The sequence below is a fragment of the Aspergillus uvarum genome (assembly GCF_003184745.1).
Source record: "Aspergillus uvarum CBS 121591 unplaced genomic scaffold BO82scaffold_17, whole genome shotgun sequence".
Classification (NCBI taxonomy): domain Eukaryota; kingdom Fungi; phylum Ascomycota; class Eurotiomycetes; order Eurotiales; family Aspergillaceae; genus Aspergillus; species Aspergillus uvarum.
Genome location: NW_020291314.1, coordinates 405,334 through 420,304, shown reverse-complemented (window position 1 = coordinate 420,304; position 14,971 = coordinate 405,334). Strand labels below are relative to the sequence as shown.

The following is a 14,971-nucleotide window of genomic DNA, read 5'->3' as shown; positions in this document are numbered from 1 at the left end:
CGCGCGGCGAGCCGTTATACTGTATATACTGCATATACTGTAGTTACCTATCTATGGGTCCTGGTTACCACCCACAAAACATGAATCGGCCGCCTTACGAAGTCATGCCTACTCTACCTATTCCCACTCTATCGCTATCACATCCATTTGTTACGGAGTCTAGCCCAAATTATCTCAAGCCACTAAATACAGTATATCCCCAGCAATCGCAGGCTTTCTATGTTCCACTCACGACGAATACGCACTATGCTTCCGGACGCGACTTCCCAAGCGGAAGAACAGCCACGGCAGAGGCGCGAACACCACGGCTAAGAATCCGAGTAAGCTAGACGCCCAGCTATAACCTAGGTTATGGTACACTGAACACAACTGATTAGACCTGATGAAGAACTGAGAAAGGACAGACAAGAAGACCATACTGGCGAGAGTGAAAAGAGGGAACGAGCCCCCAATGCCGTACCGCAGCAGACCATTGGCGGCCAACGCGGAAGCTCCGAACTGCGCCCCATAAACACGCGTCAGATAAAGGGCGGTCGACACCTATGACGATGCGGTCAATAAAGCAAAGGTGTCGCACTCGGATAAAAAAATAAGGAGGGACACGAACGAAGATCATAATGTTGGAGCACCCAAAGAGCCCGATGGCGACGATGCTGCTCATCCAGTGCACATCGGCAGTCGACGTCCACGCAAACCAGAACAATGCTACCGGCATCCACGGGCTAGCCAACATCGCCGCCCATAGAACTCGTTCCGGTGGCGCGGGGGCTCCCTCGGGATGGTGACGACGGTGCAGAGCCAGAGTATACTGGTCTGACACCAGAAGCCCGAGACAGCCCAGGGCGCACCCCAGCGCCAGAGAAATGAACACCAACCCGCATTGACCCGGCGTGAAGCCGTAAACATCAGTATACACGAGAGGTACACAGGCGAGGAAGCAGAAGAGGACGGAAAAGTTGAGCGACGAATAGAGCGAGCACAGAGCCACGATAGGCTCGGTCAGGAGCATGTATACCGGGCGTGCCAGGGTGACGGTGAGCATCATCTTGACGCCGGCCAGACCCCCGGGGATTGGACTTGGGGGAACAGGCAGTCCCAGTCTGACAGCGCGACGGTGAAGGATTGGGCGGGCGTAGGACTCCTGCGCCCCGGCACTGAAAGCCCAGCAGGCAGCCCCCAGGAACAGCGTCGTCCACTGCGACCAGCGCCAGCTCTTGTACTCGGCCACCCAACCTCCGACTAGAGATCCAATAGCGGGGCCCATGAAGGCGATGGTCATGAGGATTGTCACCCCGCGACCGGTTGCTGGCCCGCTCCACATGTCCATGATTGTGCCAGCTCCAACAGCCAGCGGAGCGGAGATGAACATGCCCGCTAGTAGGCGGCACACCGTGAGGCTTGCCAGATTGTTTGAGAACCCTGCGCCGAGGATGAAGAGCATTGCTAGCGGAGTCATAACAAGGTAGATGAAACGCCTCCCATAGGTCTCGCTGATGGGAGCCGCAATCATGGGCCCGAATGCCAATCCGTATACGTACATGGTGAAAGGTAGAAGCGACTTGGTGGAGGAAGTGTGGAACGCGGCTTGAACATGGCCGTGGGAGGGCGAGTAGATGGCAAGTCCAAAAGATCTGTTGGAAGTGGAGGACTCGAAGTTAGCTATCATTTCCTCTCAATTCTCATTGCCTCTGTACTTACATCAGAAGACAGAGTATAGAAGGTATGGCGGTGTTATAGAGTTTCTTCTGTATACCCCAATTCTGTGCATTGGCTGGGTCATCCGCCCACTCCGGAAGTTCTGGTGAGGTGATGGACACCGTTTTGGGTTCATTGCTATTCAAGCTGTCTGACTCCATAGGCATTGTGTCCTTTGTCCAACATATCTGCCTAGGACGGTCGTAAGTAGAGTATGAAGGGTCATGCATTTAAGTACCTGTGAGTACTATAGAACCAACGGATAATCGGATGTGCTAAAGTGGGCAAAGGCCGGCGGCCCCACTATTTCGGCGAAATCCAGCCTGACCTATCTGGACCCCTGGTTGATTGATTGGCACATCTGTCAGCGTATAGTACATGAGTACGAAAAGTAGTAGGTCTAAGCTTGGGAATCTTCTGTACTGCACGATAGCCCCTTAGTGACTTGGTAGGTAGTGGTAGTGGGCTGTATACAAATATCCTGAATCTTTTTCCAAGGCAAGGTCCATTTGTGAATATACACAGCATCGCCATGCCACGAACCAATGAGCACTGTTAATTTTACCCTTCCTCAACTGTGAACGTGGATGTGGTACTAGGTAGTATTTCGCAAGCAACAATCACATTCTAAATGTATAACAATTACCGCATGGAGACTTCTAATATTTGTGTTTTAAATTTGGAACCCGGAGGACTTCTAACAGTCGAATCAGGAAGGAAAACCGTTACCTTATCAAATTGTCGAGTTGCTTCCCTTTAAACAAGTGACGCTACTACCGGTACTGCGGTAAACTACAGCAACCACTGATACTTTCTCTATACGCAGGATAAACAAAACCGCAAAGAAAATCCCCCCACACCTCACACCCCAACACCAGAGGCAAAGGCAAAAGAACTAGCTTGACTGCGCCTGCTCCATCGCCTCCCGCTTCTCCCGCAACACCTTCTGCACCTCCTCCCTCCCCTTCATCCGCCCCATCCACGCCCTCACATTGGGATACTGCTCCACCAGCTCTCGCACCACCGCGTCATCCCGCACCATGAACGGCACCAACTCCTGCCACGGCACAAAGCACAAGTCCACAAACGTGCACTTGTCCCCGACCAGCCACTTTTTACCCTCCAACGCGCGGTCCAGCACCCCCATCACCCGCCGGACCTCCGCCGTATACCGCTCGATTGCAAGCGGCACCTGCTCGGGTTGCCGCTGGAACCACCCCAGCTGCCCGTAGTAGGGCCCCTGCCCGGAGACCTGGAAGTGCAGCCACTGCTGGAGGTGGTGGCGCTCCGGGAACGTATCGTAGCTGAGCTGGTGGCTCGAGTCGTAGGTTTCGATCAGGTAATTCACGATGGCGCCGGACTCCCACAGCGTAAGGTTGTTCTGGTTGGGGTCCACGATGGTTGGGAGACGGCCGTTAGGACACAGGTTCACGTAGGGGGGTTTTTTGACGTCGGCGAAGTCGACCATCACGGTCTCGTAGGGGAGGTGGAGCGCTGAGAGGATGAGGGCGACCTTCCACGGGTTGGGCCCGATGGGGTGCGAGTAGAGGGTGATCGGTTGCATGTTTGTTCAGGTTGTTCGTACGAATAAAGAGTGGCTTGACTGCCGTGGGATATGTTTGGGGGATTCTTGTCCTGGCTGTACTTCTGCGTATTGATTACCTTATATAGTGTCGGGCAGGATGAGGGCTCCGGCCAGCTCGGGTGGATCGCATTCGCCGAAATCCCGGCTCATTCGCCGAGCATACTGCATACTGTAAGCGAGTCCTCGGATAGCAGTATTCAACAGATAGGCTCAGGGTCAGTTGAAGAGTGAAGCAGACCGGTGGGGTAGACCCGTAGTGATACCTGGAATTAGAAGTACAGTAGCATCCGCCTATTGTATTATAGTGTTCGGTGACGTGGTAGGCCGATTATAAATCGTAGGCCGTTTCTGCTACATGGTGTGGTCACGAAACTTCTATAGCAACAGCCTCTGGCAGTATTAGTTGGCCACACAAAAGCTTGCTTAGGACACCTGAGACAATTTCTTATTGACGGGGAAGGTACCCAACCAAACCTCCTGCGGTGGGTGCTCAAACCGCGAAGCCAGTATTGTTCCGTAGAATCCGTGCAGTCGGCACGGAACGCTTAAACACCGGGGCAAATTATGGTATACGGTAAACGGACTACGCGACAAGATATTGTGGGATGTATAGTATATAATCAACGGCCGGATGTTACCCCGTACATACGACCACAGGGTGTGGAAAACAGGGCTTCCCGTCCGCTCAGCCGTACTTAAGCCACACGCCGGGAGGTTAGTAGTTGGGTGGGTGACCACCAGCGAATCCCTTCTGTTGTATGTTTTTGCTTGGTATTTGTTTCCGTCTTATTTCTTTATTCCTCTAAGTCGCCTTCTCCCACCCAAGTAGGCCAACTGAATTCGAAAAAGGATAGATTGCACCACAGGGGTCTACAAACGCTTCGTATGAATTCGTATCCCCATTTCGCCTGTATTCTCGCACGGTCGGAAGCCGGCTCCTCGGCAGCATCGGACCTGAGTCCATTTCCCCCTAGTAAGTGGATGCTCGCTTGTTCACTCCGGAGGTATATGCCGCGACTGGCTGGACGCAGGATGACCTCCCGCAGCCGATTCAAGATGATAAACCCAATCTTGAGCTTGACACCATAGACACACACAGCTTCAATGCCCCCTGCAAGTGGAACATATTGGCGCACTAGATGCCGAAGAGTGTGAAGTCCAGCACGATGATCAGTATCTTGGCGTAGGTGATGGAGGGGATGGGATCCGTCCAGACGTGGAAGTCGGCGAGGATGATAAAAGGTGGTTGGAGGATGATCGTCCATGAAAAGAGTGCGCAGGACCAGAAGTATAGCCCTCGACGGCGCTTGAAGGTCAGGACTAAGGACGCGGTGACCTCCAGTCCGAGCCACCAGGAGATTCCCGTAAATGCGGCCATGGTCATAGAAATAGGCAGGTCTTGCCTGACGTCGTTCATCCTGAAAGACTGTTGGGTCTAGATCTTGGCTCTCGCTAGCTGTGTCAAGCTTTTGCGACTTGACTTGTGTCGTAGAGTTCCGAGGTGTTTGGGGATGCGGGCAACATGGGTGTAGAGATTGTAAGTACATTATGGTGTGGACCATAGTGAGAAATCTTTCAAAGGATGTGTTTGCAATTTTAGAGGAGACCTCCTGTGTAACGAACTCAAACACGCCAAATGCTTCCTGCTACTGGCCTTATGTTGCATAGACGACAAACAGGCGGCCGGATAAGGATGCTCGATGTCCCAACCACAAGCTACACACACCATAAAGAACTTGCCCCTCCAAGACAAACAAGTAGGGGATAAATCTGGAGATATATCTGGACAGCGACCAAAGATCAGTAGCTGGAATGCCCTTGGCTAAATCCATTCTGCACCTTTCCCTTCTCTTGTTGGCGCTGACTCCCAGCGATCAGTCCGGGTTTGATGCATTCGAGATTGCAAAGTCAGCGCACTCCCTGAACAGGAAGGAGACGGAGCGCGGTACAGTAAGCAATGCGGAACTGCAAGGATCAGAGTGCGAGTGAATGGTAATAGTCATCACCAGTAGTGATCAGCGTTCTTTCTTGTTAGAAGTACCGTCAGGATTGATATCCAACTACAACAACAAACACGCATAACCCCCCTTTCAAGATTTGATAAGGCCCCCACACGCTACCTAGCGAACATGTCCATTTAATCCTACCTTCCGATCTGCTCTCCAAAGACTGTCCAAAGCCGTTCCCATCGAACCACAGCTTTGCAGAACACAAAACCAGACCAACTCCCCGCGAGAGAAATGGCGCTGGCAACCACCACCCACACCACCCAGCAAGTCATTTCGGCCTTCAACCTCACCCCCCACCCCGAAAAAGGCTACTACACCGAGACCTTCCGCGACCCGAACACCACCCTCAAGGGCCGCGCCCCCAGCACCTATATCTACTACCTCTATTGACTTAGCTCCAATTGTACTACCATCCATCGCTGATGAACACCCTTAGTTTCTGCCCTATGGACTTCCTAGTGCAGAGATTCTCCTGTCTGAGATGCTTCGCTATGGCTCCAGTGCTGTGGGTAACAGGGAGATGTATCCGAGCCTCTCACATGCAAAAGCCCTCCGCAACCTCACCGTCTACGTCTCATGTCTGTCATGGGTGCCTCCTCGAGGTACCAGGAACTATAGGGACTGCAGAAAAGTCCAGGCACGACTCGAGCAGCTCTTGGACCGGATCCTTGATCCTGTCGGCACGGTCGGCGATGTGGCACCGGAAAACTCGGGTCTCGGCAGTAGCAGTGTTCCCCTCCAGGACTTAGCGGAGTATGGCCCACACTTAGATTTTAATAGGGCTATGCTCCGTTCGTTTAGTGGGAGGGTTTGACCTCCTTATCTCGTGGGTTTCTCATCCATCTTCTAATATATTACTTGCTGGAAAGAGGTGGCACCAGCCAACAGCCACCTTACTCCTTCGACTGATCTATCCTAACAATGTCCTCAAGAAGTGGCAGCGCCATCTCCATCCCCGCGCCCTGGAAAATCTCCCGAAAGCGTCGAATGATCCACTTACGAGCTTGCTCTGCGGTGGCGGGTGATTTCCCGACCATGTACAGACACCAAATCAGAATGTATGCACCCGACACGCTGGCTCTCGGGCTGACATCCCCTGCGTAGGGTTGAGATGGATTAGAGGGCGAGGCCACGATTCCCAGCGCCTGCGGCACCGTGGCCAGAATATCCTCGCCCACGCGGGAGAGGATTCCGAGGGTCTCGTGCAGTTGCTGACGGCGCAAGCGGAGTTGGGCAGTTGGGGCTAAGGGTTTCAGCGTGAGCATCTTCTTCAAAAGGTAGCATATGATTTCACAGACGATCATCTGAATGCTGCGCGCGTTGTTCCAGGCCCGAATCGCCCACGGGGTGAGGTAGCAGTCGACGCGACCATTGTAGATTGCGTCGGGATTTCCGCCTACCCATCCCGCTTCTTCCGCGGTGGTGGTGTAAAATGGCTCTTGAACGGCGAGAGTTGCCATCGCGAGTTCAAAATCCCGCTCTAATACCAGCGCGGCGTCGAGAAGATTGGGTAATTGAGTTGTGCCTGTGCTCTCCATCACCTGCCATAGCAGGTCCACACAGCGGGTAGCCAGCACCCCTATCTCCCAAATGGCGTTGGGGGCGCCCACGTGCTTGGCGGCCTCGTCCTGGAGGGCACGCATGTCCGCCGGGAACGGCCGGTTGGTGCGGGTGCAGGCGGCTATAATGTCGGTGCGGACCTGCGTGAAGAGGAGGAGGGCGGTCGGGTTGCCGCGCGCGAATTGGCCCTTGCCGCGGAGCACGGTCAGCGCGGCCGCCCCCTGCACGTGACGCACCCAGGCATCAAAGTCCGAGAAGTGCTCGAAGACACCCAGGGAGATAACGGCCATCAGCGTGCTGTCCTTGACTGACTCCACGGGCGAGGCCAGGGCAGCGTTGACGCTCCGGATGGCCTCCGCGTACTTGATGCGCGCTTGGCGCACCAGCTCCGGCTGACGATGAGAGTTCGCCAGCGTTACCAGGCCGACCGCAGCCAGGCTGGCGACCAGGGTGGGCTGGTCGTCATTGATGCCCAGAGTGGCCGGGATATAGTTGAGGTACCCACGCGAGGGGCTGTGGTCGCCGGTGACAAAATGATGCAGGAAGGCGTTGACGCCCACCTGGTCCATGCTCGGATACAGTGAGGGCTGGGGGAGTGGGGGCGACAGGGGGCTGTGTGTGATGGCGGTCGAGGCTGCCTGAGACTGCGACCGCTGGATGGTTTGGTTGGTCTGATCGCGAAAGACAAGGTCCCATTGATCTCGATAGCCGGGACATTCTTCCCGTAGTCGAATGCATTGCCCGCATTGGGGGCGCTGTTTGTCGCACTGTTCGGGATAGTCAGCGCCCCTGAACCACGGGAAGACCGATTGGAGTGTTACGCACGCGTCGTTTGACGGCTCGGCAGTTGCCACAGCTTTTGGAGACTCGTGGACCAGACATATCTGAGACCGGAAGGAGGGTGTACGGTAATTAAAATTGAACCTGTGTAAATCCTGAATCCTGGTAACAGCTCAAGCAAGTGCTTGGGTCCAACATCCAAGGCGGCGGGAGGGGCATTGGCGGCATGCAGAGAGTGAATTGGCAGGTGGTGATGTGGGGTGGGAGGGGTGGAGGGACTCGAGGGAGACTAGAGAGAAGCAACCGAGATCGGCGGGGGCCAAGAGATTTCAGTTTCCTTGGGTATTTTGTGGGTTGGAAAGCGGGCCGCGGGACCCACTGGGCTCCCGTCAGCACTAGTCCGCTTATGGTAGGCGAGATGCTCTACCATTCATCGTCCGTCAATAACTTCAAAGTTTTAGGGCTGTGTTTTCCCAAACACATCAGCCGCAACCACCTTTGGGAACATAAATGCTACCTCCCCTCTGCTTTCTCTTTATCTGCTTTATTTCTGTATCCAATTTCAGATCTTCTTAACTGCCGCAAACACCACGTTTTTGTTTAGCATCTTTCTTACTACCTACAATGGGCACCGTTACCTACCGCGACGGGATCGCTATCCTACAGCTCATCGTATTCCCATTCATTCTCGTTGCTGCCATATTTATCTGGAGGCGCACTGGATGGCGGGTTGGTAGCAAGATCTGGCGATTCGCAGTCACACTCTCCCTCATTCGAATTGCCGGCAGCATCGCGTCACTCTTGACCATCAGCCATGATTCCTACAATGTCGAGGTCGCCGTAGCGGTGTGCGAGCTCATCGGCATTGCTCCTCTGCTACTCACCTATGTCGGTCTGTTGAGACAAATGTAAGTGCCAACGACAAATCAAACATGCCTACGACTGCATGTTTTAGAACAAGCTAACCGCAATGAATCACCAGCGACACGCAGCAAAGCCTCCCTCCCCGCTTCCTCAACATTGTGTCCCTCGTCGGCATTATTGGCCTGATTCTCGGCATTGCCGGTGTCAGCAGTGCGGATGACAACGGCACATACCACGTGAACAGCATAGTCAAGGCATCCATGGGCATCTTCCTCGCCATTTTCGTCCTCATCGTTGCGATCGGCGCATGGCTCTTCGTGCAAATTCGCCCCACCATGCGGGCTTTCCAGAGGAAGCTCTTTCTCGCGATCGCCCTCTCCTGTCCTCTGCTCATTGTCCGGCTGGTGTACTCAGCGATGGGGGATTACACGACTGATACCCGGTTCACGGTGCTGGTGGGTAGCCCCACCATCTATTTGTGCATGGATGTGCTGGAGGAGATTTTCGCCATGCTCATCACTATGGTTCTGGGGGTCTCGGCTGTATTGGAGAAGGACTTTGTGCAGTTGAGTCCGACTGAGAGGTCCGCAGAGGGGAAGATTGAAGGAGTATAAGGGCTTTTTCGGCAGTTAGCTTAAGTGATTTGTTTGGATTTGTATGTGCGATGCGATATATTGTGATTAGAGTATTAGTCGATCAAATGGGAGCTTTTACAGAATCGCGACCTGCGTGGCAGAAACGGATTCTCCTACATAGTAAGAATTCTCAATGACTCGCTTTGATACTGTCTTTATTCCTAGTCAGATAGAGCTTGTTTATTTGGAATATAATGAGTTACGGAATAGTGCCTTTTGTCTACTATGAAAGATGTTGTCATACAATAAAAAATTGTGAGTTTGAGCCGCTTGAAGGGCTCCACTACGACGAAGCGTAGGTCATCTCAAAAGGACCCCACAGCCGGATCCCTAGAAGATTTAGTAGCTTTGAGGCTGTGTGCCAACGTCAATCATTGTCTTCAACATGGGACAAACACATCAATTTACCTACAGACCTGACATGTATAGGGGTGCTTGGGTAGCATCCCCGCTGTGGGGCTAAGGTGGCTGTGGTTGGCTCGCCCGGCTGTGTTGAGAAGTCCACTTCGACCGCTTATTATCCCGTCATGGACTGGGCCCTGGGCTCGCGACTAAGGCCCAAAAGGGAAATCGAGATGTTCGGCCAATCAAGTGATGGAACAAAGCAGAACATGCAATGTCGATCAATACCTTAGTGCTGCACCTTAGTAGCCTGGAGGTATCCATGATCATGGATATACTATACCTGGTAGGTATTTCCTACCCGCAACCCGGCCTCATTCTTCCAACTTGCGCACGCCTTGATAATTCCGGTCCAGCCGAGCACGCTCAGCCCAACCCATGTATAAATTTCAGCTTGAGCTTTAGCTTCCCGGTAGGTTCCAGCGAAACAGACAAGGCTTTTCCCCTTCTGCTCAAATATGAGGTTATCGTTCTTAACCCGTTCGGTTTTGGCGTAGTGTGCGCCTTTTCCGCACAGCCATTCAAGCCCTCTCCTACAGCACCGTCGAAGAGCTCTTGTTGAGAGTCTTGACGAAGTCCGCTTTGAAGGAACAGTCGCAAACAATGTCGAGTCGTTCCTGAATATCCGTTTTGGCCAGGACACCTCTGGTTTCAACCGATTCGCGCCACCGAAGCCCTTCAACTATGCCCCCGGCACCTTGGTGAATGCCACCCAGGCCGGCGCCGCCTGCCTGCAACCGCAACAGGAGGTTTCCAGCATGCCCCTGTTTCACAATTTCAACACTATGTCAAAGGATTGTCTCAATCTCCGAAACGACCAACCAGCCAAAACTCTATCTTCCGCCAAGCTCCCCGTCATGGTCTGGATCTATGGCGGCGGGGACTCACTCGGGCAGATCTACGACTCGGCCTACGACCCGACAAGGCTCGTGAACGGCGCTGCCCAGAAGGGCTTCCCGATCATCTACGTCACCGCTAATTACCGCGTCAGGCCCTTAGGTTTGCTGCCTCTCGCGCAATTGCCGCCAGCGACTCCCAGAATGTAGGGCTGTTGGACCAGTGACTGGCCCTCGAACGGGTGCAGAAGCACATCGCCGGATTTGGCGGCGTCCCGGACCAAGTCACCATTGTCAGCGAGAGCGAGGGCGCAACCGGAGTGGTCTTCAGATCACGGCATACAGCGGTCGGGCAAGGCAAGCACCCTTGCATACGAAGAGGCCGTGGGCAATAGCTCGGGGATGGATGAACCCCATCCCCCACTCCCCTTCCAGCTTCATTCCCGACAGCCCCTCTCGGCTTCTAGCCACCGGCTAATTCTCCCGCAACATCGACAACCTTGGCGGCTGGAACGAGGATGACGGTTCATTCTTCACCCTGCCGATTCTCGCCTCTGACACGGACGTGGCCTTGTTCCTGGCCGCCACCCGCATCAAGCAAGTTCTAGCCCTGTACCCCGTCTCCGACTTTGCTGGACTTCCCGCTAAGAACATCTCGACGCAGTACTTCGAAGTCCTTCCACGCGAGCCGAATGAAGCGCGACACCGGATTCTCCTGTCCCGCTCTCTACACCGACCGAGCCCACCACCGCAACCTACCTGTTCGCTATCAACCAAACGCTATTGCGATCCTGGTACGCGGACGCCAATACCTCCTACCTCGGGGTCTCGCACTTCCGCGACATCCCCTACGTCTTCAACCAGGCGCAGAGCAGTCCGCGATACGCCCCGTACGCGACGGCAGCCGATCGCATTCTGTCCTCGGAGATGAGTGGCAGCTGGGCGGCCTTTGCTACATTCGGGTCTCCCTCGCACGGTAATGACACGATCGCGGGATGGATGGGCTCCACGAACTCTTCTCTTTCTTAGTCGTCTCTTCAAGATCACCATTCTGCACGGCGGAATGGGGAGTACCCCATTCAGATTTTGGGTGGCTCGGACCATGGGATATAAAGAAATGAATTGAATCGAATGGAGGCACTGCAGATTCGAAATCAGACTTTTCTTGAATTCACCACAACCTGTTATGATACTAAGGGAGCTTGATGTATACAATGGTATGGTCATGGGCCGTACGTAATCTGCGGAAATTGATGCTAGTCATAGGTCGCTTAGCAGGAAATTAATGACAACCGTCTTTGGCGGGTTAGCCGGTTAATCCGAGCTCTTTTCGCAGGCCAAATTATCCTCCACTCAACCACGTCACATCGTGCCAGGTCTATACGCAGCCCGTTAATATATCAAGGCACTTGTACATTCGTGTGGATGCTCTTGCTATCAGCCAGTGAACCAAATACAGTACCTCCAATGCGAGACTCTTCACCCACGCCTGCCGATGTTACCCGATAAGATGCGGCCCGTCTTCTACGAGGTCGATTTACATCGACTCCCTCTTCATCAAGGGGTTCAGGACCCTACAAGTGAGCCATCTCTCCGATCACGACCATCATCTAGGGGGCTAACTATCGACTCCATAGACCCCGACACATGCATCATATGCTTAGAACCACTGGACTGCACAGCGGTCTACCGCCAGCTACCGTGCGAGCACAGCTTTCATCAGCCGTGCATCGACGCCTGGCTCTGCAGACACGACATTAGCTGTCCGCTCTGCCGGGCCAGATTTTACCATCGTCGACGGCGGATCCGGCCCGTGCAAAGTGCGGTTCAGCAGCAACCCCCTCCTCCGATCGCGCGGCCAGGGTCTTTCTGCTCGTGGTGTAAACGGGCATTCAAAGGAGCGAGTACGGCGGAGCAACCACCTGGCATTGCTCCGCCGCTCATGTAAACGAGCCTCGCGCATTAGCAGACAAACCAATCCAGTATCACTGAAATAAAATGAATCATGCTTCTTTGAATTCTTACAATATTCCAGGGCTGGATTATGTCAAGATAGCACAGCTGCCCGCACCGAAGGGGCTTTTGGTGGGAAGGGGGGGGGGGGGCGCTTTCCTTGCAATGTAGCGTCATAGGCATTGGACAGAATCAAGCATACTCCCCCTCCAACGAAAGGATAGCCTGGAAATACCGCTTTTTCCGACAGGACAAGAATTTTTGCGAATGTGGATGAGTAATGGATTCAGGTAATTATGTACGAGAGAGTCTATAACGGTGGGGCCAACCGGACAGCGTCGCGAGCTGCGAAAAGCCTGGCCAGGGAGGCTGCAGCAGTCCCACGGACAATGAACGACGTCACCAGTGAGAGAGGGCTCACGGCTCCTATCCCATATTGTAGAAACAACTGCCTCAACATGTTTTGTGCGAGACCGGGAAAGCCCCCACCCGTCGGATGTCCGATACCGACTGGTTGGCCAGACGGTTGAGTGGATTCATGGTCCGGCTGTAGCCACCCGTTAGTCAAGCCCTATAGGGCTGAGACTAGGCTTCAATGTATGTCCGCAAAGGGCAGCAGGTACCTGTATCTTGGATCTAGGCACTATCTATCATTCTTGGTCTCCCAGTCGCTGCTGCACTTTACCCGTCGACCGCATTGCTTCGTTAGTCGTACAGAAGGGGTATGTACGGAGTACTGATCACTGGTATCAGGCTTTCCGCGCAGTATTTGTGATGTCAATGAGTAAGTCACGGAAGTGTCGGGTAACACGGTAAAAGCGGGGCCACCCTATGCAGGAGCCGAGGATCCAGATTTCTCTCGAGTTGGTGCCTTTTCAACACATCAGAAGGCCCGGTATTTCGTCTATGATCTAATGCTTCGTTTGTAACGGTAGTCTTCTTGGACAAGCTCCTTCAATGATGAAACATCATGAGGACACGTCGGTCACATCTCCGCATAGCTATCTACGAAATGACGTTAATTCAGATAAGGTGAGGATTATTCGATACCTCAAGTGTAAAAGCGAGCGCAATGGAACGTCTTGGTCCAGCTGGGAGTATAGTTTCTTCTCCAGAACTAAGAATAACACTGCAACGCGCCGTTCATGGAGGAACACAAGCGGGGGTCCTCGGTCGCTGCAGAGCCTCCTCGGCACCGTTCCCCCAGAAAGCCGGCGACTTGGCTATCAAGACGGATCCTTTATGACCTTGATGCCAAGCATACCGACCTGGTTTGCCTGCTCCTCTGTTTCATCACAGCGCTGTGCGATAGTAGTGCCTACAGTGTGTGGTCTTGTTATTTGGGCTTGCAGACAGGTATAGCAGTTTCCTGAAGCTCGGATCGGGAGAAAGTCCGTCCTAACTAACCCCTATCCCAGGAAACACGATCACGCTCGGCCTCGGAGCTTCCGGCCAGCCCGAATCCAAGCCATTCGGCTGGCTCAAGTCACTTAGTCTCCATATCTTGTTTCGTGGCCGGCGCGTTCACATTTGCCAACGCGATGCGTCTTCTCGGTCCGCGCCGGGCCGTCACGCTCAGTCTCTCGTTCCTCGTTCAAGCCTCCTTAATCATCATCGCCAGCGCTCTTGTCGAAGCGGATCTCATCCCACATATCTCTGCGGCGACCTCACTAACAGGTGGCCCACTCTTTCTCGAGCTCATCCCAATTGCACTCTTGGCGTTTCAGTCGGCAGGCTGTCTGGCCACGAGCCGCTTTCTGGGATTCAACGAGATCCTGATCGTCGTGTTGGCGAGTGTGTACTTCGATTTCGCTTCCAATCCCCATCTGTTTACCTCGTTGTTGAAGAATGCACAGAGAAACCGGCGCATGTGCGGTGCGGCGTTGTATGTGGTCGGTGCCATCTGCGGAGGGTGCTTTGAGTCTCAGCGCTGGTGGTATGCAGTCGACGTTGTGGATTGCGGCCGCGCTGAAGCTAGATTTAGCGGTTGTGTGGCTGTTCTAGACGAAGGAGGAAGGTTGAAGCACATCTCCGGTGGACAGGATGTTATACCACCGAGACAGGTTATATCGAGTCAATTGGAGCGCTGTCATGCACGGTTAGTCAAGCTGTGAAATGACTTGCTGAGGTGCGAAGGTGGTACAAAGACCATCCTTTCCGTACTGCACAGCCATCATCAATCCACTTATCTATTCGTCATGACTTGGCAGTCGACGCCCTCGATGTTTTCCTTTTTCACTCACAGTTCCTACAGGAGTGAACATGTGAATGGATTGGACTAGGCGAAGAGCACCAACTGAGTCCATTATTACTACGACTATGAATATGATGAAGATGCATCTAGAGCATTCACACATTTACCGGGCTGTCATTGATATGAGCTGCAAGTATGGCTAGTAGGGAAGATACTGTAGCACTGGGCCCGGTACAAGTGTGGTGTTTCGAGATCCGGGCTTTTGTGGGCCTGGTCAATATAGGACTCCACTGAAGATGTCATGATATATCAGTCTCGAGAATGCTCTGACAAGGCACAAAAAACGAATGAACAAAGAACTAAATCTGGTGAGGAAGAATACCATAATGATTGAGCTTCAACCACGCCTTGGCGATGTCGTCGAGCTGCAGCCCGGAGAGTAGTACCTGTGGGATTTC

The 14,971-nt window shown here is 53.5% G+C and overlaps 7 protein-coding genes across 7 annotated transcripts; 3 read left to right on the top strand and 4 right to left on the bottom strand.

The window, feature by feature from the left end:
- Positions 1-173: 173 nt before the first annotated feature.
- BO82DRAFT_307068 (MFS transporter) lies at positions 174-1,861 on the bottom strand. Its single transcript, XM_025632269.1, has 4 exons — positions 1,699-1,861; positions 608-1,631; positions 420-540; positions 174-359 (listed from the first exon to the last, which is right to left on the bottom strand). The coding sequence occupies exons 1-4, from the start codon at positions 1,854-1,856 to the stop codon at positions 229-231; spliced, it is 1,434 nt and encodes a 477-aa protein (XP_025493569.1). The 5' UTR covers positions 1,857-1,861; the 3' UTR covers positions 174-228.
- Positions 1,862-2,367: 506 nt separating this feature from the next.
- On the bottom strand, positions 2,368-3,541 carry BO82DRAFT_44967 (glutathione S-transferase family protein). The gene has a single exon (XM_025641204.1). It carries the CDS (start codon positions 3,257-3,259, stop codon positions 2,591-2,593), a length of 669 nt encoding a protein of 222 aa, XP_025493568.1. The 5' UTR covers positions 3,260-3,541; the 3' UTR covers positions 2,368-2,590.
- Positions 3,542-4,024: 483 nt separating this feature from the next.
- Positions 4,025-4,827, bottom strand: BO82DRAFT_411916 (uncharacterized protein; the record flags this gene model as incomplete). The annotated part of the gene is made up of 1 exon (XM_025639818.1): positions 4,025-4,827. The coding sequence occupies one exon, from the start codon at positions 4,825-4,827 to the stop codon at positions 4,075-4,077; it is 753 nt and encodes a 250-aa protein (XP_025493567.1). The 3' UTR covers positions 4,025-4,074.
- Positions 4,828-6,097: 1,270 nt separating this feature from the next.
- Positions 6,098-7,825, bottom strand: BO82DRAFT_353046 (uncharacterized protein). Its single transcript, XM_025634864.1, has one exon. It carries the CDS (start codon positions 7,416-7,418, stop codon positions 6,183-6,185), a length of 1,236 nt encoding a protein of 411 aa, XP_025493566.1. The 5' UTR covers positions 7,419-7,825; the 3' UTR covers positions 6,098-6,182.
- A 361-nt stretch (positions 7,826-8,186) lies between these two features.
- Positions 8,187-9,179, top strand: BO82DRAFT_332300 (uncharacterized protein). The gene is made up of 2 exons (XM_025633174.1): positions 8,187-8,537; positions 8,612-9,179. The coding sequence occupies exons 1-2, from the start codon at positions 8,254-8,256 to the stop codon at positions 9,105-9,107; spliced, it is 780 nt and encodes a 259-aa protein (XP_025493565.1). The 5' UTR covers positions 8,187-8,253; the 3' UTR covers positions 9,108-9,179.
- Positions 9,180-9,988: 809 nt separating this feature from the next.
- Positions 9,989-11,350, top strand: BO82DRAFT_411914 (alpha/beta-hydrolase; the record flags this gene model as incomplete). Its single annotated transcript, XM_025639817.1, has 4 exons — positions 9,989-9,993; positions 10,048-10,572; positions 10,615-10,750; positions 10,884-11,350. 4 exons carry the CDS (start codon positions 9,989-9,991, stop codon positions 11,295-11,297), a joined length of 1,080 nt encoding a protein of 359 aa, XP_025493564.1. The 3' UTR covers positions 11,298-11,350.
- A 1,981-nt stretch (positions 11,351-13,331) lies between these two features.
- On the top strand, positions 13,332-14,323 carry BO82DRAFT_373396 (uncharacterized protein; the record flags this gene model as incomplete). Its single annotated transcript, XM_025637370.1, has 4 exons — positions 13,332-13,351; positions 13,551-13,675; positions 13,814-14,204; positions 14,242-14,323. The coding sequence occupies 4 exons, from the start codon at positions 13,332-13,334 to the stop codon at positions 14,321-14,323; spliced, it is 618 nt and encodes a 205-aa protein (XP_025493563.1).
- Positions 14,324-14,971: the final 648 nt, after the last annotated feature.

Excerpts from the sequence above, each read along its gene's own strand:
- BO82DRAFT_307068 (XM_025632269.1), bottom strand. The coding sequence starts at position 1,856 with ATGGAGTCAGACAGCTTGAATAGCAATGAACCCAAAACGGTGTCCATC. Across the intron at positions 1,632-1,698 it reads TCTATACTCTGTCTTCTGAT|ATCTTTTGGACTTGCCATCT; the intron begins GTAAGTACAGAG and ends CACTTCCAACAG. Across the intron at positions 360-419 it reads CCCTCTTTTCACTCTCGCCA|TGTACCATAACCTAGGTTAT; the intron begins GTATGGTCTTCT and ends AGTTGTGTTCAG.
- BO82DRAFT_44967 (XM_025641204.1), bottom strand. The coding sequence starts at position 3,259 with ATGCAACCGATCACCCTCTACTCGCACCCCATCGGGCCCAACCCGTGG.
- BO82DRAFT_353046 (XM_025634864.1), bottom strand. The coding sequence starts at position 7,418 with ATGGACCAGGTGGGCGTCAACGCCTTCCTGCATCATTTTGTCACCGGC.
- BO82DRAFT_332300 (XM_025633174.1), top strand. The coding sequence starts at position 8,254 with ATGGGCACCGTTACCTACCGCGACGGGATCGCTATCCTACAGCTCATC. Across the intron at positions 8,538-8,611 it reads GTCGGTCTGTTGAGACAAAT|CGACACGCAGCAAAGCCTCC; the intron begins GTAAGTGCCAAC and ends ATGAATCACCAG.